The sequence below is a fragment of the Sarcophilus harrisii genome, chromosome 3 (genome assembly GCF_902635505.1).
Source record: "Sarcophilus harrisii chromosome 3, mSarHar1.11, whole genome shotgun sequence".
Taxonomy (NCBI): domain Eukaryota; kingdom Metazoa; phylum Chordata; class Mammalia; order Dasyuromorphia; family Dasyuridae; genus Sarcophilus; species Sarcophilus harrisii.
In genome coordinates, this window is record NC_045428.1 from 303,062,102 (window position 1) to 303,081,809 (window position 19,708).

Here is a 19,708-nt window from a genome sequence, read left to right on the forward strand (position 1 = left end):
ATGGCTTGATTATTTAATGTAATTTTGCTATGATATTAACTGAGAATTTTGAGTTTGAAAAAGCTCTTCCTGGATTTTATCAATCTGTGTAGAGTTTGCTTTTTTAAGAGCCTGGAGAGATCAGCAATAGGACTCTTTGGTTACTCTTTGACACCCCAAAGAGTAAAAGCATAAATGGAGCATGATTTACATCCTTCCTCCTTAGAAAAGGATTCTGAGCCTCCAGTACAGATGAACAGAGTCAAGCACATTCAAGTAAACACAAACTTATTAAGCATAGACAATATGCTAATATAATATTCATAAGTAGACGTTGTGGATAAAAGATGAAAAATCATATATTCTTTGTTAACAAGTTTTTTGTACAAACTAATTCAAACTCTGACCCAATCAGGAGTCACCCTACCTTTCTAACCCTTTTACTCTACACTAGAGCCAAACCAGATTATTCTGTCCCTAGATACACAGCAGTTTTTTAGTACCTATATGCCTTTCTCACATTTTTCTCATTGCCCATAATTGGCTTCCTACATAGTCTTTAAAACTCAACTCAAGAAATTTTTCTTTCATGAATCCTTCCCTGGTCTCATCTATTGGTCCAATTCCAATGCTTCATTCTTTATAAAGACAGTTATCAATCCCCATATATATACATTCAGACTGTTAGCCTGTGGTAAGCTTTTCTTCTCCCAAAATGCTTATAAATATTTGTTAAATTTCAGGGTAAATGAGGAATGTGTGCAGCAAAAAAAGAGGCAGAAGATCTGGGTCCAAATCTCATCACATCTATGTGTCTTTGAGCAAGTTATTTCTCTCTTTCGGACCTTGGTTTCCTCATCTTTTGCATAAAGAAATTTAGATAATTAATAAGGTCCTTTCTTCCAACTTTAAATTCCATGATTCTCTAATAGGGAAGACAAGATATGTTTACAAGTAAATATGCTACAAGGAAGAATGAGATGGGGAAAAAAGAGCCAGCTATACAAAATCTTTGTTGGGAAGATGAGTTCAGTTTTAGACATTCTGAATTCTAAATGTCAATGGGATGTCCAAGTAGAAATGTTCCACAGGCAGGTAGAAAAGCAAGTCTCAAGGGAAACATGAGAGATAGCTATATTGAATTGGAGGTTATCTGCATATGTAAATTTCTTTTTTATAGATTCACAATAAAAAGTTAAATTCTACCATATTGTTTTGGGAGTTCTTTTCCAAATATATCTTATTTCATAAAATCTTTTTTAGGATAGAAGAAATTGTGTAGTACTATTATTGAGGCAATTGAGTCAAATTAATAACAGCTTTAATTATTTTTCCCTAATGAAATGGTGTTTTGTGGGAAGATCCTTGGTATACCTAAGCCTCAATCCTTGGAAAGAAACCATTTAAATTCCTTTGAAGAGTGGCATATAGGAAATTCCTTTAACTCTTTTTACAGAAAAATCAGCTTAGAGATATTAACATCAAAGAGGCAAGCTGGGAGAAGAGGCTGAAAACATTCAGCAAAGCAAGTTAAGTTCTACTTCATATATTTACTTACTGCATGATCTGAGAAAAGCTCAGAGCCTTGGTTTCCTCATCTACAAAATAGAAATAATAATAATAATAATAGCATATACCTCACAGGGCTGTGTGAAGATCAAATGAGATGTTTTATGTAAAGTGTTTTGTAAAGCTTATTTCTTCATGAAGATTCCTTCCATGTATCCAGTATTTTCATGCTGTCTCCTAATTCCCCAGGATACTTCATTCAATGTACTAAAAAAGATCCCTGGACCAAGTCAGACCTGGATTTGGATCCTGGCCATGTAACTTTGAGCAAGTCATTGACCTTTTAGCTTCAGTGTCCTCACCTAGACAATGGAAATAATAATAATGCTTCTGCTGCCTATATAGCAGAAATTTTTTGTGGAAAGTGTTTGATAAATTATGAAGTATATAAACATGACCTATAATATTATTATTATCATTGCTTTCTCTTGATTTTGGTTTCCCAAGTCAGTTTCTCAATTATATTATCTTTCCTATACTCCATTTCCTCACTGTCCTGTAGTTTGCCAAGAGAAAGATAAGCTAATTTCTGCTAATAAAATGAGCTTAATATGGTAGTGCCCCTTTTAAGGATGTCTGTATTTTAACAGGGCTTTTTGTAGACTCAATTATAGTACTGTTCATAATGAAACTGAGAAAAATATTTATTCTTTAACTTAAGTAACTCCCTTTAAAAAAAACTGCAATTATTCAATTCCACAAGCATATATTAAGCATCTACAATGTACAAGACACTTAGTTATAACACTTAGACAATATACTTCACACATATTATCAATCACTGATCACAGTAAAGACAGAGGAGGATTCATTGTGGAATGGAGGACAGATAAAACTTTAAAAAAAAATACATAGAGTTAATGACTTGGAAAAAAGTATGAGAATTTAAGGAAAACACATTTAACAGCAATTATTTATTAAGTACTTACTATGTACCAAGCATTGTGCTGAGTGCTAGGGATACAATAAAGGTCAAAAAAAGTCTCTGCCCTCAAGGAGCTTACCTTTTGATGGAGGGAGGAGACAACATATAAATAAATGCATATAAGATACATACAGAGAAAATAGAAAGCAACTGAGAGGGGAAGGCATTAGTAGGTGGAAGACATAAGAAGGACTCCTCCAAAAGAAAAGAGTTGACCTTAATCTGGAAGAAAACCAGAGAAACTAAGAGGTGGAGATCAAGAGGAAAAACATTACAGGAACAGAGAAAAGACAGTATAAAAGCACAGTAATAATGGTAGATTCATTCAAGGATCTTCAAGTTAAACAGTGTTGGTGAATTATAGCATTCACAGATGAAAGTGTAAAAAAACTTAAAAGACAGGAAGAGGATAAGGTTGTGAGATCTTTTAAATGCCAAAGCATTTTATATTTGATCCTGGAGATAATAGGGAGCCAATACCAAACAGCAATGAGGGTGACATGTTTAGATTTACATTTTAGGAAAATCTGTGAGAGCAGTTATAAAGTTATTGTAATAGTTGAGGGCAAGAGATTATAAGGATTTGAACTCATATGTTTATGGGAAAAAAGGAGATTTTATATATACAATGTACATATATGTGTACATATATGTATACATATATATGTTTTATATATATATATATATATATATGAATTATGTTGTTAGGTTAGAAATAGCAAGGTTTGGCAGTGACTTTGGATATTTGAGTGAGTGAAAGTGTACAGTCAAGGATGAATCCCAGGTTTTGAACCTCCATGACTGTGAACAGGGTGGTACACTGGACAAAAACTGGGAAGAGGGTAGGATCTAGGGTGGGGGGGACTTTTATGAGGCACATGCTATGTGCTAGGCAAAAATTGATCCTTACTCTCAAGAAAATCAGTATAATAGTGGGAGACTCTCAAGCACAGGAGAGAGACTTCATGCTAGATGTGAAGATCTGGGAATCATCTGCATTGAGATGGTAATGGAATCTATGGAACCTGATAAGATCACCAAGGAAAAAGAAAACAGGCAAATAGAGGACACCTGAAGTGAATGATCATGACTTGGAGAAAAAAAAAATTGTAAAGGAGGTGGAGGACTTATTGGATAGAAAAGTGGAGAATTAGAAGGGAGCAATATTACTAAAAACACAGAGTAGAAAGATTTCGGAAAAAGAAGATGATAAAGTATCAAAGATTTAATTGCCAAATCTAATGACTTTTTTTTTAAAGTCATTAGATTTAGCAATTAAGAGATCCTTGCTAACTTTGAAGAAGTAGTTTGGGTTGAATGAAAAGCTGGGAAACCAGATTGCAATGCAAACAAACAAAATGCTTATATTTAACAGCAGAAATGTGGACTAAATAGTCATTATAAATAATGATTCCCCATTTATAAATAATTTAACATATTATTATAATATGCTAAGTCTTTAGTATGTTCTATCAATGATTTGCCTCCTTTTTACATAGATATTTTACTAAATAGAGATGAGGGGGACTGGGGAAAGGAGAATTATTTTATACTGTTGTGAACAGCTATTAGAACCAAAAATGAATTTTTCTTATTGGTTTTCATGGTTTTACTTGCAGTCCCCTTCAATGACAAGCCTCCAAAGGTTTGATAAGAGTACATGAAGGTTTGTGAATAATGGTTAAAAAATCTTCTATTTACTTATTTTTAAAAGAAATTTTATATTGATTTTTTTTGTTTTTATGTCACTAGGTTTCCTTTTGTATCCCTTCCCTCTTTGTATTTCATGGAACCATTCCATATAATAAAGAATTTTTTAAGAAAAAATAAAAAGTAATCAATTTTAATTGATTAACACATTTTAAGAAAAAATAAAAAGTAATCAATTTTAATTGAGTAACACATGGAAAACAATCTGAAAATATATGGAATATTCCATACTCTATAAAGGAGTACAGAGAAGGTTCCTACTTACTTTTAACATGCAGACTTTAATATTTATCTTTAAAATTTTTTTGCTATTTTCCCCACCCTATCTCCATTTGTATATCCCCAACAGGCCTCAAAGAGACCATTTACAAGATTTTTTTTACTTGAAAGAATGTAACATATCAGTAGGGGAGAAATGAAGTTGCTGAAAATTAAATGTTCTGCTTACAGGAATATTAATTAGAGATGGCTCTTTATCATAGTGCTTAAAGCCATTCAGCTATCTAGGATTACTGGATCAAAGCTAATTCAAATTTCAAAGGGACCTGATAACTATGAAAATACAAAAGAACTAGGTCTTCCTCATAGCTAAATCCCTTAACAGAAGTAGAATAGGATATATAGTTTATGACAGCTAAAAGATATTTTTTCAAATCACTTTCTTATTTGGGGCTTGATTTGTTTTGTTGGGGGGGAGGGTTTGAGAAAATAAATCACTATTTCTCTGATATTTCTCTCATTTCTAAACCAGTTAATGTCAGTCAGCCAATAACTGTACCCAGCAACAAGCTGCAATAACCTCTATGAATGACAAGACTATGAAAGATAGTCATCAAATTTTGCACACCAGAAGGTACTTTCAACAAATTCAATTCAACAAATATTTATTAAGAATCTGCTTTTGGCCCAGCTCCATGTTCTAGTTGCTAGGGAGGATATAATGATCAGTTCAGATGTGATCCCTGACTCATGGAGTTTATAATCTAGTCAGGGAAAAATCACACATATGCAGAAAAGTTTCACATACAGTTAAATACATTAGAGAGGTGCTAAACAAAGTGGGAGGCTCATGGGGGTAGGGGAGAAGGTTGTTATCAACAGAGGATCTGACAAATTTTCATGGAATGAGATTTGAGTTGGGCTTTAAAAAATGAGGAGAAATTCAACAGACAAAAAGAGAAGGCAAACATTGAAGATATAAGGAACAACCTGAACACAGATATGGAGAGAGTGTGAATTTAGAGGACATTTCTTTTATATTTTCATAGTTATAAGTTCCCTTTGAAATGTGAATAATATACTCAGAAGGAAGATGGGCTATGTAGACAGGAATAATTTAAAGGTAAAGAGGGAAGCTGGTATCAGATAATGCAGAGCCTAGGAAATACTAGGAAAAAGAAACTGAACTTTACCTAGCAATAGACTTTTTAAAAATCATACTTTAGCAGAGAGAAACATGAAGCACTTAACAGGAAAATCTGTGAAATCTGTGTCCCATTCATATTTTGATGCTTATTATCTGAATGAGAGAATCCAATCTCTTAATCTCTCTGAGCCTCAGTTTCCCACAAAAATGAGAATCATAACACCTCACAGGGCTTCTGTGAGGCTTATATAAGAACTTTCATGGAAAGTGTTCTATAAACAAATTGCGTGTAAAGTGTTCTAAAAACTTTAAAGACCTACATGTCAAGTATTAATTAAATATTGGCATAATTGAGAATGATAAAATCAGATCTATACAAAGGAAGATTATTCTGGCAGGGGTGCCAAGAATATATTGAAAGAACAAGAGAGGAGAGGTAGGAAGACCTATTAGGAGGCCCAGATTATGTGGTAGCAATGTGAATGGAAAGGAGAAGACATCTTTTGAGTCTCAATCATTCATTTTCAGAATTAGAACAGATCTCAAAAGTCATCCAGTTCCATCTATACCCAAACAGTAATCTTTCTGACAATATCTCTAACAAGTGGCTACCCATCCTCTGTTGGAAGACTTCCATGACGTTCCACTCTTGGGGCTCACCTTCCCCTCTTAATCCGCATGGAGTTGGGGTACCCTTATCCCAGGACCACTGTACCCTTGGCCATGTTGTCTTCTGCCATGCTGACTTTTAGTGATTATCATTTCTCTTTCTAAGTATTCACAAACTATTTCATTTCTAGAATTTTAATAGAAATCAGAGTCAAGCTCATCAACCTATAGTTAGATGACTTCTTCCCTTTATTAAGGGGCAAGGGTAGGAAAAAGAAAGAGAATAAGCATTTAACGAGTATTTACTAAGTGTCAAACACTGTGCTACGTATTTTACAAACATTAACTCAATTGATCCTCTTAACAACCCTGGGCAGTAGGTGCAATTATTATCCCATTTTACAGTTTACAAAATTAAAGTAGATAGATTATGTGACTTGCCCCGGATTACACAGCCAATGTGTCTGAAGCTAAACATGAACACAGGTCTTCCTAACTCCTAGCCCTATGTATTATCCACTTCACCATATAGCAGCTTCTAGATTCTGAAAATCAGGTCCTGTGGTGCCTCCTCCATCCTCTACAATTATGCAAAGATCATTTACTTTTGTAAATGCTGTAAGAGTGCACAGCCCAGTTAGAAGTCATTTCATGTTCCAACATCAATTTCTAAAAGCTAAAAATATTCTCTGACATAGCAAAGAAAGATTACATGGAAAATAAAATTCTATTCTAAAATTTAGCTGTGGGTTTTGAATATAAATCATTTGCTATTTATAGCTGAAATGCTTAAATTTTGATGTGAAATAATTGCTCAACACTTAAATGCTAAACTGCATGTGAAATGGTAGTCATTATCTTTGTCTTTTAAGAACATACAGAGGCAAAGTCATATAGTAAATAGAGGGCCAGCCTTAGTATCAGAAAGCCTTCAAATTCTGCCTCTGACCCATTAGCAGCCATGCGATCATGGGCAACTTTCTTAAACTTCTATCACACAACCAGCTAACACAACAACATTGTAAATTAGAGAGTTGCTAATCTGTGAAGAGCTAATTTTCCATCAGTGTGTCCTTACTCAGATAAAAACATAGGTCTACATGAAAAGAAAAAAATTCATAATTTTCTCAATATGTAGGCAACATATACTAAGGTGAGCTGTCTTTCAGAATCTAGTAACTAACACAGAAATATCAGATAGATGGCTTGTATTTTTACATTGCGTTATGGGTAGTTTTAATTTATGCAAAATGCAATTGAAAGATTTTCACATGAAGAGGGATTCCAATTACTCTGTTTGACCTTAGAAGATAAAAGTAGGAACAGTAAGCTACAGTGTCAGAGTGACAAATTTAGGCTTGTTAGGAAAACCTCTCTAACAATTAGGGCTTTTCAAAAAGTAGAATCAGCTACCTCTGGAAGCAGTCAGTACACCTTCACTAGAGACAGTATTCACTTCACTTTAAACAGAGAATGGATGGTTATTTGCTTGGAGGAAAGGAGGGAATTCCAATCAAACTCTAAGGTTCTGAGAGAAAAGTCATTCCAGTTGCACAAAACATTCAAAAGAATACTTTTTCTTGACCATTTCTTCCAAGTGATTTAAAAACAAACATAAAAAACCTAATTATATCAAGCAAGTTTTTATTAAATAGCCATTATGTGTTCTATATTATGTTCTAGGTACTGGAAACAGTTCCTGCCCTCTAATAGATTATTTATTATCATTGGAGAGTAAGTGAACTAGTAACAAGTCTAAAATATATACAATGTAATTTGGGAAGGATGGAATAGAAAAGGCTTTTTGTAATAATTGGTATTTGTTCTGGGATTTGAATGAAACAAAGAATTCTAAGAAGCAGAATTAGAAGGAGGAGATGCTTACCAGGCATAGGAAAGAGCCTATGCAAAGGTATGGGGGTGGGAGATGAAATGTAATCTATGAGGAATAGCAAGAAAGCCAAATTGTAGAGTCTAGAGGAGACCAAGTAATACAAAACTAAATTGAAAAGATAATTTGGGGTCAGGTTGTGAAGGTCAACCAAAAGAGTTTATAATTGATGGTAAAGGCAATTGAGTTCTATAAGAGTACTTGTCTGGACTTGCTCACTGGAGGATTTCAGTACCAGTCCAAATCCTGATCATGGATCAGGTAAGGAGTGAAAGGGCAGAACTCATGAAGATGGTCAAACAGGAGTCCATTTATTCAAAATTTTCTCAGCCTTGTATATACACATATATAGCTATAGCACACTGTATATGCACTAACTATATACTGTGCATGCAGGACCACATAAATAACTTACTATTGTGTACAGATGTCTCTTTGCCACTTTATTATAACTCTGCTTTAATTACAACACAGGTTGTCACGTCCCCTGACTTCTCAAGAAGGCCGAGACACCCCTAAGAGGGATGGGGATCCAAACCAGACATTGTCAGCAGGTTCCCTGACTGGGCTGGAAGGTCTTATACCTCACTCAGAGTTCCCTCCCTACCTGTGACCCTCTACAAGTAGTTCTCAACATCATTGTGTTATAGACCCCATTGACCTAAAGGTCTCTTCTCAAAAATATTGTTTTAAAATATATAGAATTACAAAGGAAATTAATCATATTGAAATATTTTTAAAACACAAAATAAAATGTGATTGGGGGTGTGTGGAAGTATTCTAATAGCTCAGAGAAGAATAAGGAACATACCTTGAAGGAGGTGATTGAACCAATAGAAACAAAAAATTTTCAAAAGACAGAGGTGTGGAGATGATTCCAAGGATTCCACAGTCCAGAAGAATGGAAGTGAATGCAGAAATTCTGTATGTAAAGAATAGTTCAAGGATACCAGTTTGGTGTAACAGAGTATGTTAAGATGATTGGACTGCCTCTAGAAGAAATAAATTGGCAATCATTCTGATAGTCATCAAGCAGCCTGTAAAATCATTGCAGGAGATGTTATAGGGGGAATTGATGTTCAACTATCAATCAATCAAAAATATTTATTAAGTACCTAGGAGCCAGGCACAATGCTAGGACAGAAATACAAATCAAGTTAAATAGTCCCCTAAGTTAGAGAGCTTAAATTATATTGGAAGAAGCAACAAATACATACAGACTGTAAGTATATGCATAATAAATATAAAGAGAAAAGGTATGATCAATTCTGATGGACGTGGCTCTTTTCAACAAGGAAGTGATTTAGGCCAATTCCAATAGACTTGTGATGGAAAGAGCCATCTGCATCCAGAGAGAGGACTGTGGGGACTAAGTGTGCATCAAAACATACTATTTTCACCTTTTTTCTTGTTGTTTGTTTGTTTTTTGTTTTCTTTCTCATTTTTTTTTCTTTTTGATCTGATTTTTCTTGTGCAGAGTGAGAGAGAGAGAGAGAGAGAGAGAGAGAGAGAGAGAGAGAGAAGGAAATATATATAGAGAGAAGAATTGCACATGTTTAATATATATTGGATTTCTTGCTGTCTACAGGAGAGGGTGGGGGGAATAGAGGGACAAAAATTTGGAACACAAGATTTTACAAGGGTGAATACTGAAAACTATCTTAGCATATATTTTGAAAATAAAAAGCTATTGTTAAAAAAAGAACGAAAAAAGATGAGTCTGAGATATATCTGGGACATCCAGTTTGAAATGTTCCATGGGCAATAGGAGTAAAACTCAGGGAAGAAATTGGGACTGGATATATATCATATAGAGAGAGATATTTAAATCCATAGAAGCTAATGATCACTAAGAGAGTATAAAAAGAGGTGAAGAGGACCCAGGACAGACTCTTAGAGAACACCCACCATTAGGAGTGTGTTATGAATGATGAGTCAACAAAGGAGACTAAGGGTTGGTCAGATAGGTAGGAAGAAAACTGTCATGAAATCCAAAGAGAGTGTCCAGGAGGAAAATGTGATTGGTAATGTCAGATAAAGCAGAGAGGTCAAAAAAGATTGGGTCTATAAAAGATTGTCATCAAATCTGGCTACTAAGAAATCATTGATGATTTTGGAGTGATGAGACCAGAAACCAAATTTATGAAGGGTTTTGGAATGAGTATAAAGAAAATAGGAACAATGACAGTTTTTTCTAGGATTTTGGCTGAGAAAGGGAAAAAAAATAGATAATAGTTTGAGGGAATAGAAAGGTTTAGGTCAAGTTGGTTTTGGTGTCTGTTGTTAATTTTTTTCTTTTTTAGGATGGCAAAGACATGTTTGAAGGCAGTGGGGAAGAGTAGACAGGAAAAAATTGAAGATCAGAGAGAGAGGAGGCAATCTGCTGGAGAAAATTGATTGGATCAAGGGCACAAGTAAAAGGTCTTGACAAGGAAAAGGGTTATCTCATTATCATGGCCTGGGGGCAGAAGGAAAGAATCAGGAATGAGATTGAAGAGTTTTGAGTTGAAATGAAGAGGAGAAAAGGTAGCTCATAGCAAAAAATTTTTCTCCATAAAGTGAAAGACAGAGTCCTCAGATGAGAATCAGGGGACGAATATAGGGGACATGAACAAAGAAATCATTTGGAATGGCTTATGTGGGAGCCAGATAAGGAATCAATTACAAGGGACAGCTGGGTGGTGCAGTAGATAGAGCACCAGCCCTGAAATCAGGAGGACCTGAGTTCAAATGTGACCTCAGACACTTAACACTTCCTAGCTGTGTGACCCTGGGCAAGTCATTTAACCCCAATTGCCTCAGCAAAAAAAAAAAAAAAAGGGGGGGGGGAATCAATTACAGAGGATTGCCTTAATGGATTAAGGGCCCAATTGAAGTCCAACAACATGAATTTAAGACATGCCCAATAAGCATGGTTGTGTAGCCACATGGTACACTGGCTAGAGTACTGATACTAGAGTCAGAAAGTCTCATCTTTCTGAGTTCAAATCTGACCTCACACACTTACTAGCTCTGGACAGGTCATTTACCCTGTTTGACTCATCCTTCTCATCTGTAAAATGATCTGAAAAAGAAAATGGCAAATCATTTTGGCATCTTTGGCTGGGTCTTGAAGAGTTGGACAGGACTGAAATAACTCAACGAAAGGCAGCATGGTAATATAACATTCTCCAGCTCCATTTAGCAGCATATGTGGGTTAGATGTCTTATGATATTTCTTCTAACTCTAACTATGAGATCAGAGTTGCATTTTAAAGCAGTAGTGATAAATATTAAACACAATGCACACTTCTTCAACAATTCTTACCAAGTGTCTAGAGCAGTGGTTCGCAAACTTTTGTTTTCAGTATCTTTATCCTATTAAAAATTATTGAGGATCTCTCCAAAGCATTTTTGTTTATCTGGGTTATATTTATAGACATTTACCATATTGGAAATAAAAACTATTTTTGAATTTGTAGACCCTCTAAAAGGGTTTCAGAGATCCCCAGGATTCTCTAGACCATACTTTGAGAACCACTGGTCTAGAGATTGCAGAATAAATTCTTCAAATCATCATTTACCTTGGGGGAAAAAAATCTGCTGGAAAAAAAAAACTGTATTCTTCCTCAAAATTTAAGGTGAATTAAAATAGTAATTTCTAATATCTTGATCCATCTTTTCTTTCTTCCAAAACTTTTTCACATTTATTATTATAACTTCTACATCAAATTGCATAAATACCTATAAGGAAGAGAGGAAAGAAGGTAAGAAGAAAGGAAATAAACATTTATTAAGCTCCTTATTAAGTGCCAGACACTATGCAAATAACTTTACAAATATCTCATTTTATCATCATAACAACTTATGAGGTAAGTGATATTATTAATCTTACTTTACAGTGGCGAAAACTGAGGCAGACAGAAATGAAATGACTTGTACAGAACCAAAGAGCTAGTAAGAATCTGAGGCCAGATTTGAACTCAAGTATTTCTGACTTCAAACGCATCACTTAATCCACTGAACCACTCAGCCACCCCCATACTTCATTCTTTATAAACATAGATCTATGTTTATCTCTAAGAGTTTTAATACTGCATGCTAAATGAAGTCCCTTGACTGGATTCTAAGAAACTCCATAATCTAATGTCACCATACTTTTTCCATTCTTCACAGAATAGCATTATGAGGAAGGGTCTGAGTAATTAAAATCCTTCACACCACGTATCCAATTAATTGTCAAATATCGTGATTTCTATCTATATAATATATGTGATATAGTGAATAGGATGCTGCCTTTGTGAAAGGAAGTTTGATGAATTTGTTATGTGAACCCAGGCAAATCATTTAACGCTTCAGCCTTAATTTCCTTACCTCTAAAATGAGAGATTGGACTCAATGGCCAGAAAGGCCCCTTCCAATGCTAAATCTGTGATCCTGTGGTCTCTATCATTCTTCTCTCTCTTCATACAGTCTCACCTTAGGTCAGTCCCTCTTGCCTAGATTATTACAATGGCTTTAATAAGTACTCTTCCCCATTCTCATCCCCACTCTAGTCCATCAACAATCTAAGTGATTTTTCTTAAGAAGGGATCCAAATATATTTGTTTACTCAATAAACTGCAGGGGCTCCCCTCCTACAACTAGAATACACATCAAACTTCTCTCTTAAGTGCTTGTGAAGCCCCTCACAACCTGGCACCAGTCTGTTTTCCACCTGCATTATTCTCCTTTCACAAGGTACCCCATAGCCTGTCTCTGTGCCTTCTATTAGTCATTTCTGTTGCCTGGAATGCTCTCTCTCCTCCATTCTGCCTCACAGAATGCCACTCTCCTTTGAAGAGACAGCTCGGGCCCTATTTTCTGCATAAAGTTTTTGCTGACCTCCCAACTGATGATGCCTCTCCTCTCTAACAACTTTATATTTAAGTGCTTAGTATTTATTTTGCATTTATTCCCTTTAAATTTATTGTATATATATATGTATATATATATTTTTCCATATATATATATATATATATATATATATATATGGAAAATGCAACGGGATAGATATATAGATATATCTATATATCTATCCCGTTGCATTTTCCAATCGAATGTAAGCTCCATATGCCATTTCTTTCTTTGTATTTTTATCGTTAGGGCCTACAATATTGCTTCACACTTAATAGGTGCTTAATAAATTGTTGTTGACTGACATTGATTGATCGGGATTGTTGAAGTGGTCAATGTATAATTAATCATTAAGTATTGCAATATAGCCCTTGGGTTTTAGCTTATACCACAGTGAAATTCTGAAATAAAAGATTAGGTGAAGGAAGTGCCTGCATAGATTGATAATGATGAGTTTAAATGTTGAAATCCCTGAAATCTTCAGTGGGTAGAGACTAACCTAATAGACATAATAGTTCAGAATATGATTTGTCAAGAATATTTTATTGGGAAATTACTACCGCTCGTGGGAATTTGGGGAATAGGTTACTACCAAGATGGAAGGGTTTCTTTTTTTTTTCTTTTTGGCATTTGTTTCTTGCTTTCCATGACTTTAGGGTGCTAGCATGTGTTTACATATCCCATGTAAACCAATCTGGACTGGTTCACTTAGATGGGTAGCATTATTGGATAGAGAATGAAGCCCAACTGCATCATAATTCCATTATTTCTCAGAGCTTTCAAGGACCCAACCTACCTCAAGATTTAAACTTTGGCATCCTTACTCAGTCTATCCTATCTAGACCCTTAGCACAAGTATTAATAGAGGAAGGCATGGGTGGAGCTCACGACTCCTTTTTCTTTTTTTTATGATTACTCTATTTGCTATTTAGATCACCCTAAATGCAATTTAGAATTCCACTCCTTCTGTCCCCTGCTCCTATCTTCATACTGTGGGCACATGTGAAACTTTTCACCTTCTTTACCAACACATAGATAATGCCATTTACAGTAAGATTCCTAAGTTCTGGTCTAAAACCCAACTGAGATAATTACATCATATGCAAACTTGTTAACTATCACTTGATTACCCAAATTTCAGTTGAAAGGGGTTTGCTGTAGTTGGTTTCATATCATCAGTCACCCTTCTCTCTTCAAGTCTCTGTTCACTCACATTCTTTGGAGGACCATGAGCCTGGGTTAACACTCTTACTGTCTCTCCAACAGACCTCAAGGAACTGAGGGACAGAGGAGAGAAGGGGCTGCTAGGGCACCCCTTAGGGGCGAGTCTGGAAGGTTCTAAAGGCCACTCTAGCACAAGCAGCCTCCTAAGCTTTGTAGTTTCGGGTCCTCCAGGGCTGGCAGAAAACTCCCATAGGTGATGGTGTGGCATGGATGTACAACCTCAGAGAGTCCAGGTGAGTAACCCCCTTTTATGTATAAAGAAGTGTAAGTCTATTTTAAGGACTGAAGATTAGAGGTGATCTTTTTTCCCCAGAATTAGTTAAAAATTGTCATGGTAAATCCCAGTCCTAGGAGATAAATCATGTTTTAAAATAGCTCATTACCAAATTGGTAAAATAATTTGCCTTTAATTTTAAAGGGAGGAGATGTGTCTTCTAGCAACTTGCGTACTATTTTAAGAGATTCAGATCACCTGGTAACTTTCTTTTTTTATTTAAATTATTTCAGTAAACTACTTTTTAACATTATTTCAATTAGCCAACTATTTAATGTTAGTTTAAAAAAAAAGGAAAGAAAAATTCGTTATATTATTTTAAAGAAGGCATCATGATATGATGGAAAAAGTATTGGACTAAAAGTCTGGAGACCTGGACCTGCACAAACTGACTACATGGTCTTGAGCAAATCATTTCACTGCTCTAGACCTCAGAGGCTTTTTTTTTAATCTGTAAAATTAGAATGCTCAAGTTCCTTCCAGAAGTGGCAATTTAGCAAAGCTGGTGATTTTCTATGTGCTTTTGTGATGCTACTAGACTTTATCTAATTGCTTTCATGATGAACATCATTCACATTCATGCCAGCTGATTTAAAAAGATTTCCAGTTACTAATAATCTGAAATTGTTTTTAATAGGTACATTACTGACACTAAAAGGAGCTGTTCTAACATTTTCTTGTATGGACCGTCTGGGGGGATTAATGCATCCACCATATGAAGTTTGGCGGGACCCAAACAGTCTGGATGATAATGAAAAAGGAAAAAAAAGGAAACTTGTCATGAATTCCCCACCATCTTCCCAGGAAATGGGAGATCATCAATACGCAGTTGTCTGCTCAGAAAAACAAGCCAAAGTCTTCTCATTGCCTTCCCAGACTTGCCTTTATGTTCATAACATCACGGAGACATCCTTCATATTGCAAGCAGCTGTGGTAGTCATGTGTAACAGTGCCTGTCTGGCCTGCTTTTGTGCCAATGGCCACATCATGATAATGAGGTATTACACCTTTTTTGTTACTATTTAGGTATCATGATAATTGATTTCTTGACAGGGGGAGCAATTTCAACCAAGGAAAAGAGAGACAAAGAGAATGGTCAATAGCAAAAAGAAGACTTGCCGTTCTAGAAAGAAAAACTCTTTCAAGGAATCTTTCTTTCTGGGTGCAATTTCTTCTCTTTCTCTAAGAAATCAATCTTTCTATATAAAAATAACTTTTCCTGCTTTAAAAAAGTATATTTTCTCTTTCTTTACATTTTCAAGGCCTTTAAAGTCATTTCAACAGTGGACTTATTAACTTAGAAGTCATGTCACATAAGCATTTGATAAACATTTTTCACCCCACTGAGTTTGTCAGATTGAAGTATTATATCCTTTGATTTACTGGTGATGAAATGGAATTGGATAGCTGATAGTTGTCATTCATTTAACACTATTTTATTCAAGTGGCATCTCAAGAGCAGTGTTGCTTGAAATAGCACTTTTTCAGTACCCGTTGACATAAGAACTATATCATGACTTCACTTTGCTGACTACTCATTGACTCTACTTTATCCTTGTCACCTACCTAGTTCATTCTTTTTTAACCCAACTTCAAGCTTCTTCGGCTAATTCTCTTACCTACAAAGTCATGTATTATCACCTACCTGACAATAGCTATAAAAACAGATACATACATCCATATAGCCTTATGTATCTGAAGCAGTATAATATTCTGCTTTCTGTCACCAAACATCAAGAAAAAAAACAACAGTGATTCAGCTTTCATCACTACCCAACGGAGTGATAGGCAGTAACCATGCATGTAAAGATAGAGCATATACCCCATACCATACCCCAACCCTATGCTATGTCCTCCTCCTGCGTTCTCTCCTTCTGCTAGAATACTGCTTAATGCAGATGGAAATCACATCACTGTACCTGTATCACTGTAGTCCATCACAAATTTATATTCTCTAATTTCAAATGGCCTCAGCTTCACTGCAGTCAAGCAACCTTCCTAATTAGCAAATTCCCTGAAATAGTTATTCCAAATTTTCTTTTTTCAAGCCCTCTATATCATTTCTTCCTTCTCATTGAAGAACTTTACCTCCTTCCTTCCTGAGAAAAATGATGCTCTCTTTGAGATTTCTCTTTTCTCCCACTCTATATTTCAGAATTTCTAGGGTTCTCTTTAATTTTCTACATTTTACTCATTCTCTGCCATCTCTCCAGTTCCTGAGGAAAAGGTGACCCTTCTCCTTGCTGAGACCAAGCATTATACTTGTGCTTTTGTTCCCATTCCTTCTCAAAACTAGGCACTTTGATTATTTTTTCCAGCTCTCTCATCTTCAATTTCTTCTTACCCTCTTATTCCTTCCCCACTCCTTACAAAACTCCCCAGATTTCCCTCAACCTTAAAATATATCCGTTTCATCCTGCCATCACCTCAGTCTATCATCCTCTATCTCTACTTTTCACAATGAACTTTTTTCATTTTTTCCCTTATTTTTCCCTCATTTCTTAGTCTCATGACTCCTAAATCTAATGGCCTTTTCTTATTCTTTATCCTAATTGATTTCTCTTCAACTTATGGTGCTTTTGTTTAGAATACTTTTGTCTCCCTTGGCTTCTGTAAGTGGATATTTTTGGTTCTCCATCTGAGGAGATAGAAGAATATTCCTTCTCAGTCTCTTTTGTTAGATTAGCATCTACTTCATACCTCCAAAATTTAAGTGTCCCCCAGATTCTTTCTTTGGACATCTTTTCTGGCGCTATACTCTTTTTGATCTCATCGGATTTCATGAGGTTGTTGATCATCGTCTCCTCAAATGAGGAGACACAAATCTATATTTCCAGCCCAATCTCTCCTAAATACTAGTCCTTTGTCACTGATTGCTAGATCTCTCCACCTAGATATTCCAGAAATATTCTCAAACTTGCAATATCTAAAGTGAAATACATTATCTTACCCCAACTTGACCTTTTTTCAGACCTAACCTATTTCTGTTGAATATATTATCATCCTTCTTCTAATAATACAGGTTTACAAACTGATACTCATTCTTAATCCTCTCTTAATCATCCATCTAAATAATCATTAATTCACACTGATTCTTTCTGTCCTCTCCACTCACATAATCACTACTATCACCCAACCTATATTACTTCTCGCCTAGACCATTGCAGTAATCTTCCCATTTCCTCTCTTCTCTTCATTTACATTTTTCCTGGAATCAGCATTTTCAATATTAGAAGAAACCTCAGCATTCATCTAAAAGTAGATCCATAACAAGAAGAGAGTCCCCATTGATGACCAACATTTGTCCATCTCTACTTAAAGACCCCCCGTGAAAGAGAACCACAGTCTCCGAGCAGTCCCTCCCCCCTCAGCTAGACCTCCTTCATAAGCAACATTTCCTGACCTCGGACCTCAATTTTCCCCTTTGCTACTTCTATTACTCCTGATTCTGTACCAGACCCAAACAGAATAAGTCTAATATCCCTTTCATATGACAGCCCTTCACATCACAAAAGGCAACTTCCAAGCTCTCCTCCTCCTAGAGCTTCTCTTATCCAGGCTAAATGCCCCCAATTCCTTCCTCTTATCTTATGGCATGGACTCAGAGCCCTTCCCCATCCAGTTGCCTTCCTCTGGAGACTGTCTAATATATCATTGCCAAGAACTGAGAACAATAATATGCATATGGAGGACAAAGCTGCCAAAATAATCTTCCTGAAATATAACTGTGATTATGTCATTTCCCTGTTTAACAATCCCTAATTACCTCTGGTCTCCTCAGCTTGCCTACAATCTAGTTGCCTTTTTTGCCCTCTACATTTTAGCCAAACTGACCCATTTTCTGTTCCCAGAATCCAACACTCCACCTCACCTCTGTATGTTTGCCCTGTCCCCAATGCCTGCATGCCCTGCCTCCAGCTATCCACTTCTAATGACCTTCAGCTGCCTGAGAACAGGATAGGCATCTACACTGTGCTATTCCTGCTCCCTCTGGCTCCAGGGATCTTCCCTCACCACTGCTGCACCATGGTCCCCATGGGCAGTATGATGAAGCCTATGAACCCCTTCTAAGAATCATGTTCCTATATAACTAACAGTAGGTCTTTATTGATGTGTTTTTTTTTTCAAAATATTTATTTCAGTAACTTGATGATTCATAAAGTCAACAATGTCTGAAAAATTCAAACAACTAATATGTTTTTAAAACTAGGTTTTAACCATACCAAATGATGATCTTACCTGTTTTTGTCACCACTGATCAATTATTAATGACATTATAGTTTGGGGTTATAGCTATCTATGTATACAACTTTCTGCATATTTGTGTATGAAGTGCTTAGACCCAGGTGCCAGTTTTCATGTGTGTACAGGTATGTGTGTATCTATGTGTATATAAGAATAAGTATGATTAAGAATTTCTATCTAAATGTATGTTTATATATTCCCTCAGTTCTCAGTCTACTGTGAGTATACATAACTCCCTCCCAGAAAGATCTTAATTTAAGCTCTAGCTTAATTTAGTTTAGCCTTATTCTCAGACTATCATTCCTTCTTCCTATTCGTAATTTTCTCTTCCAACCAGACTCTTGGAATTTGTGGTTTCTGTGACATAATAAAAATGAAAATTATCAGGAATACATAAAATCAGAAAGAGAATTCTAAATCTTGGAAATTATCATTACAGTCTTTGATACATGTGCATAAGTTTAAAGATTGGTTTTCTTGTGGAGTACATTAAATGGCTCTGAGGGGCTCAAGAATGTTTGAGCATCTTTGGGATCTTCCAAGGTGACTCCTTTGAAAAATAACCTCATTTTAATTCATAATTTCTGATATATCAACTTAAAAAAGAAAGTCTTTTGATTTTAAAACCACACCTGAAACATTTATTTTAGTTATACAGTAGCACAGACTATTATCACATAGTCGAGAGGTTTGGGTTTAAGTCTCACCTCTGATACATTCTAGCTGCAGGACCATGGGCAATATCTTCTGTTACAGATATGCTACCAATCTGCATGTGAAAATTTCTATATCAGGGAATAGCTTATACCAATGAACTCATAGCTCTCTACCCCTCCCCCTACCAAAAAAAATCCTATTCCATAATGATCATACATGGCAGGAAACATATGAAAGGTTAATGAGTAGATACTTTAATTTACTGAATAAAGAGCAAGGACCTAGTGCCATGCATGCTTTCCCATCATTTTGTAAAGCTCCTTATTCTAAGCCTGAGCAATCTTGCCTGGGAAACAATAGCCCCTGGTATACTGAGACTAGCCA

At 35.7% G+C, this 19,708-nt stretch overlaps 1 protein-coding gene across 9 annotated transcripts in view; it reads left to right on the plus strand.

The window, feature by feature from the left end:
* Positions 1 to 19,708, plus strand: part of STXBP5L (syntaxin binding protein 5 like) — a 397,145-nt gene that overhangs the window by 366,315 nt on the left and 11,122 nt on the right. For all 9 annotated transcript variants that reach the window (XM_031959714.1, XM_031959715.1, XM_031959719.1 and 6 more), the window contains one exon: positions 15,060 to 15,420. In XM_031959714.1, the coding sequence (XP_031815574.1) occupies positions 15,060 to 15,420 (361 nt within the window). The remainder of the gene's footprint in view (positions 1 to 15,059; positions 15,421 to 19,708) is intronic.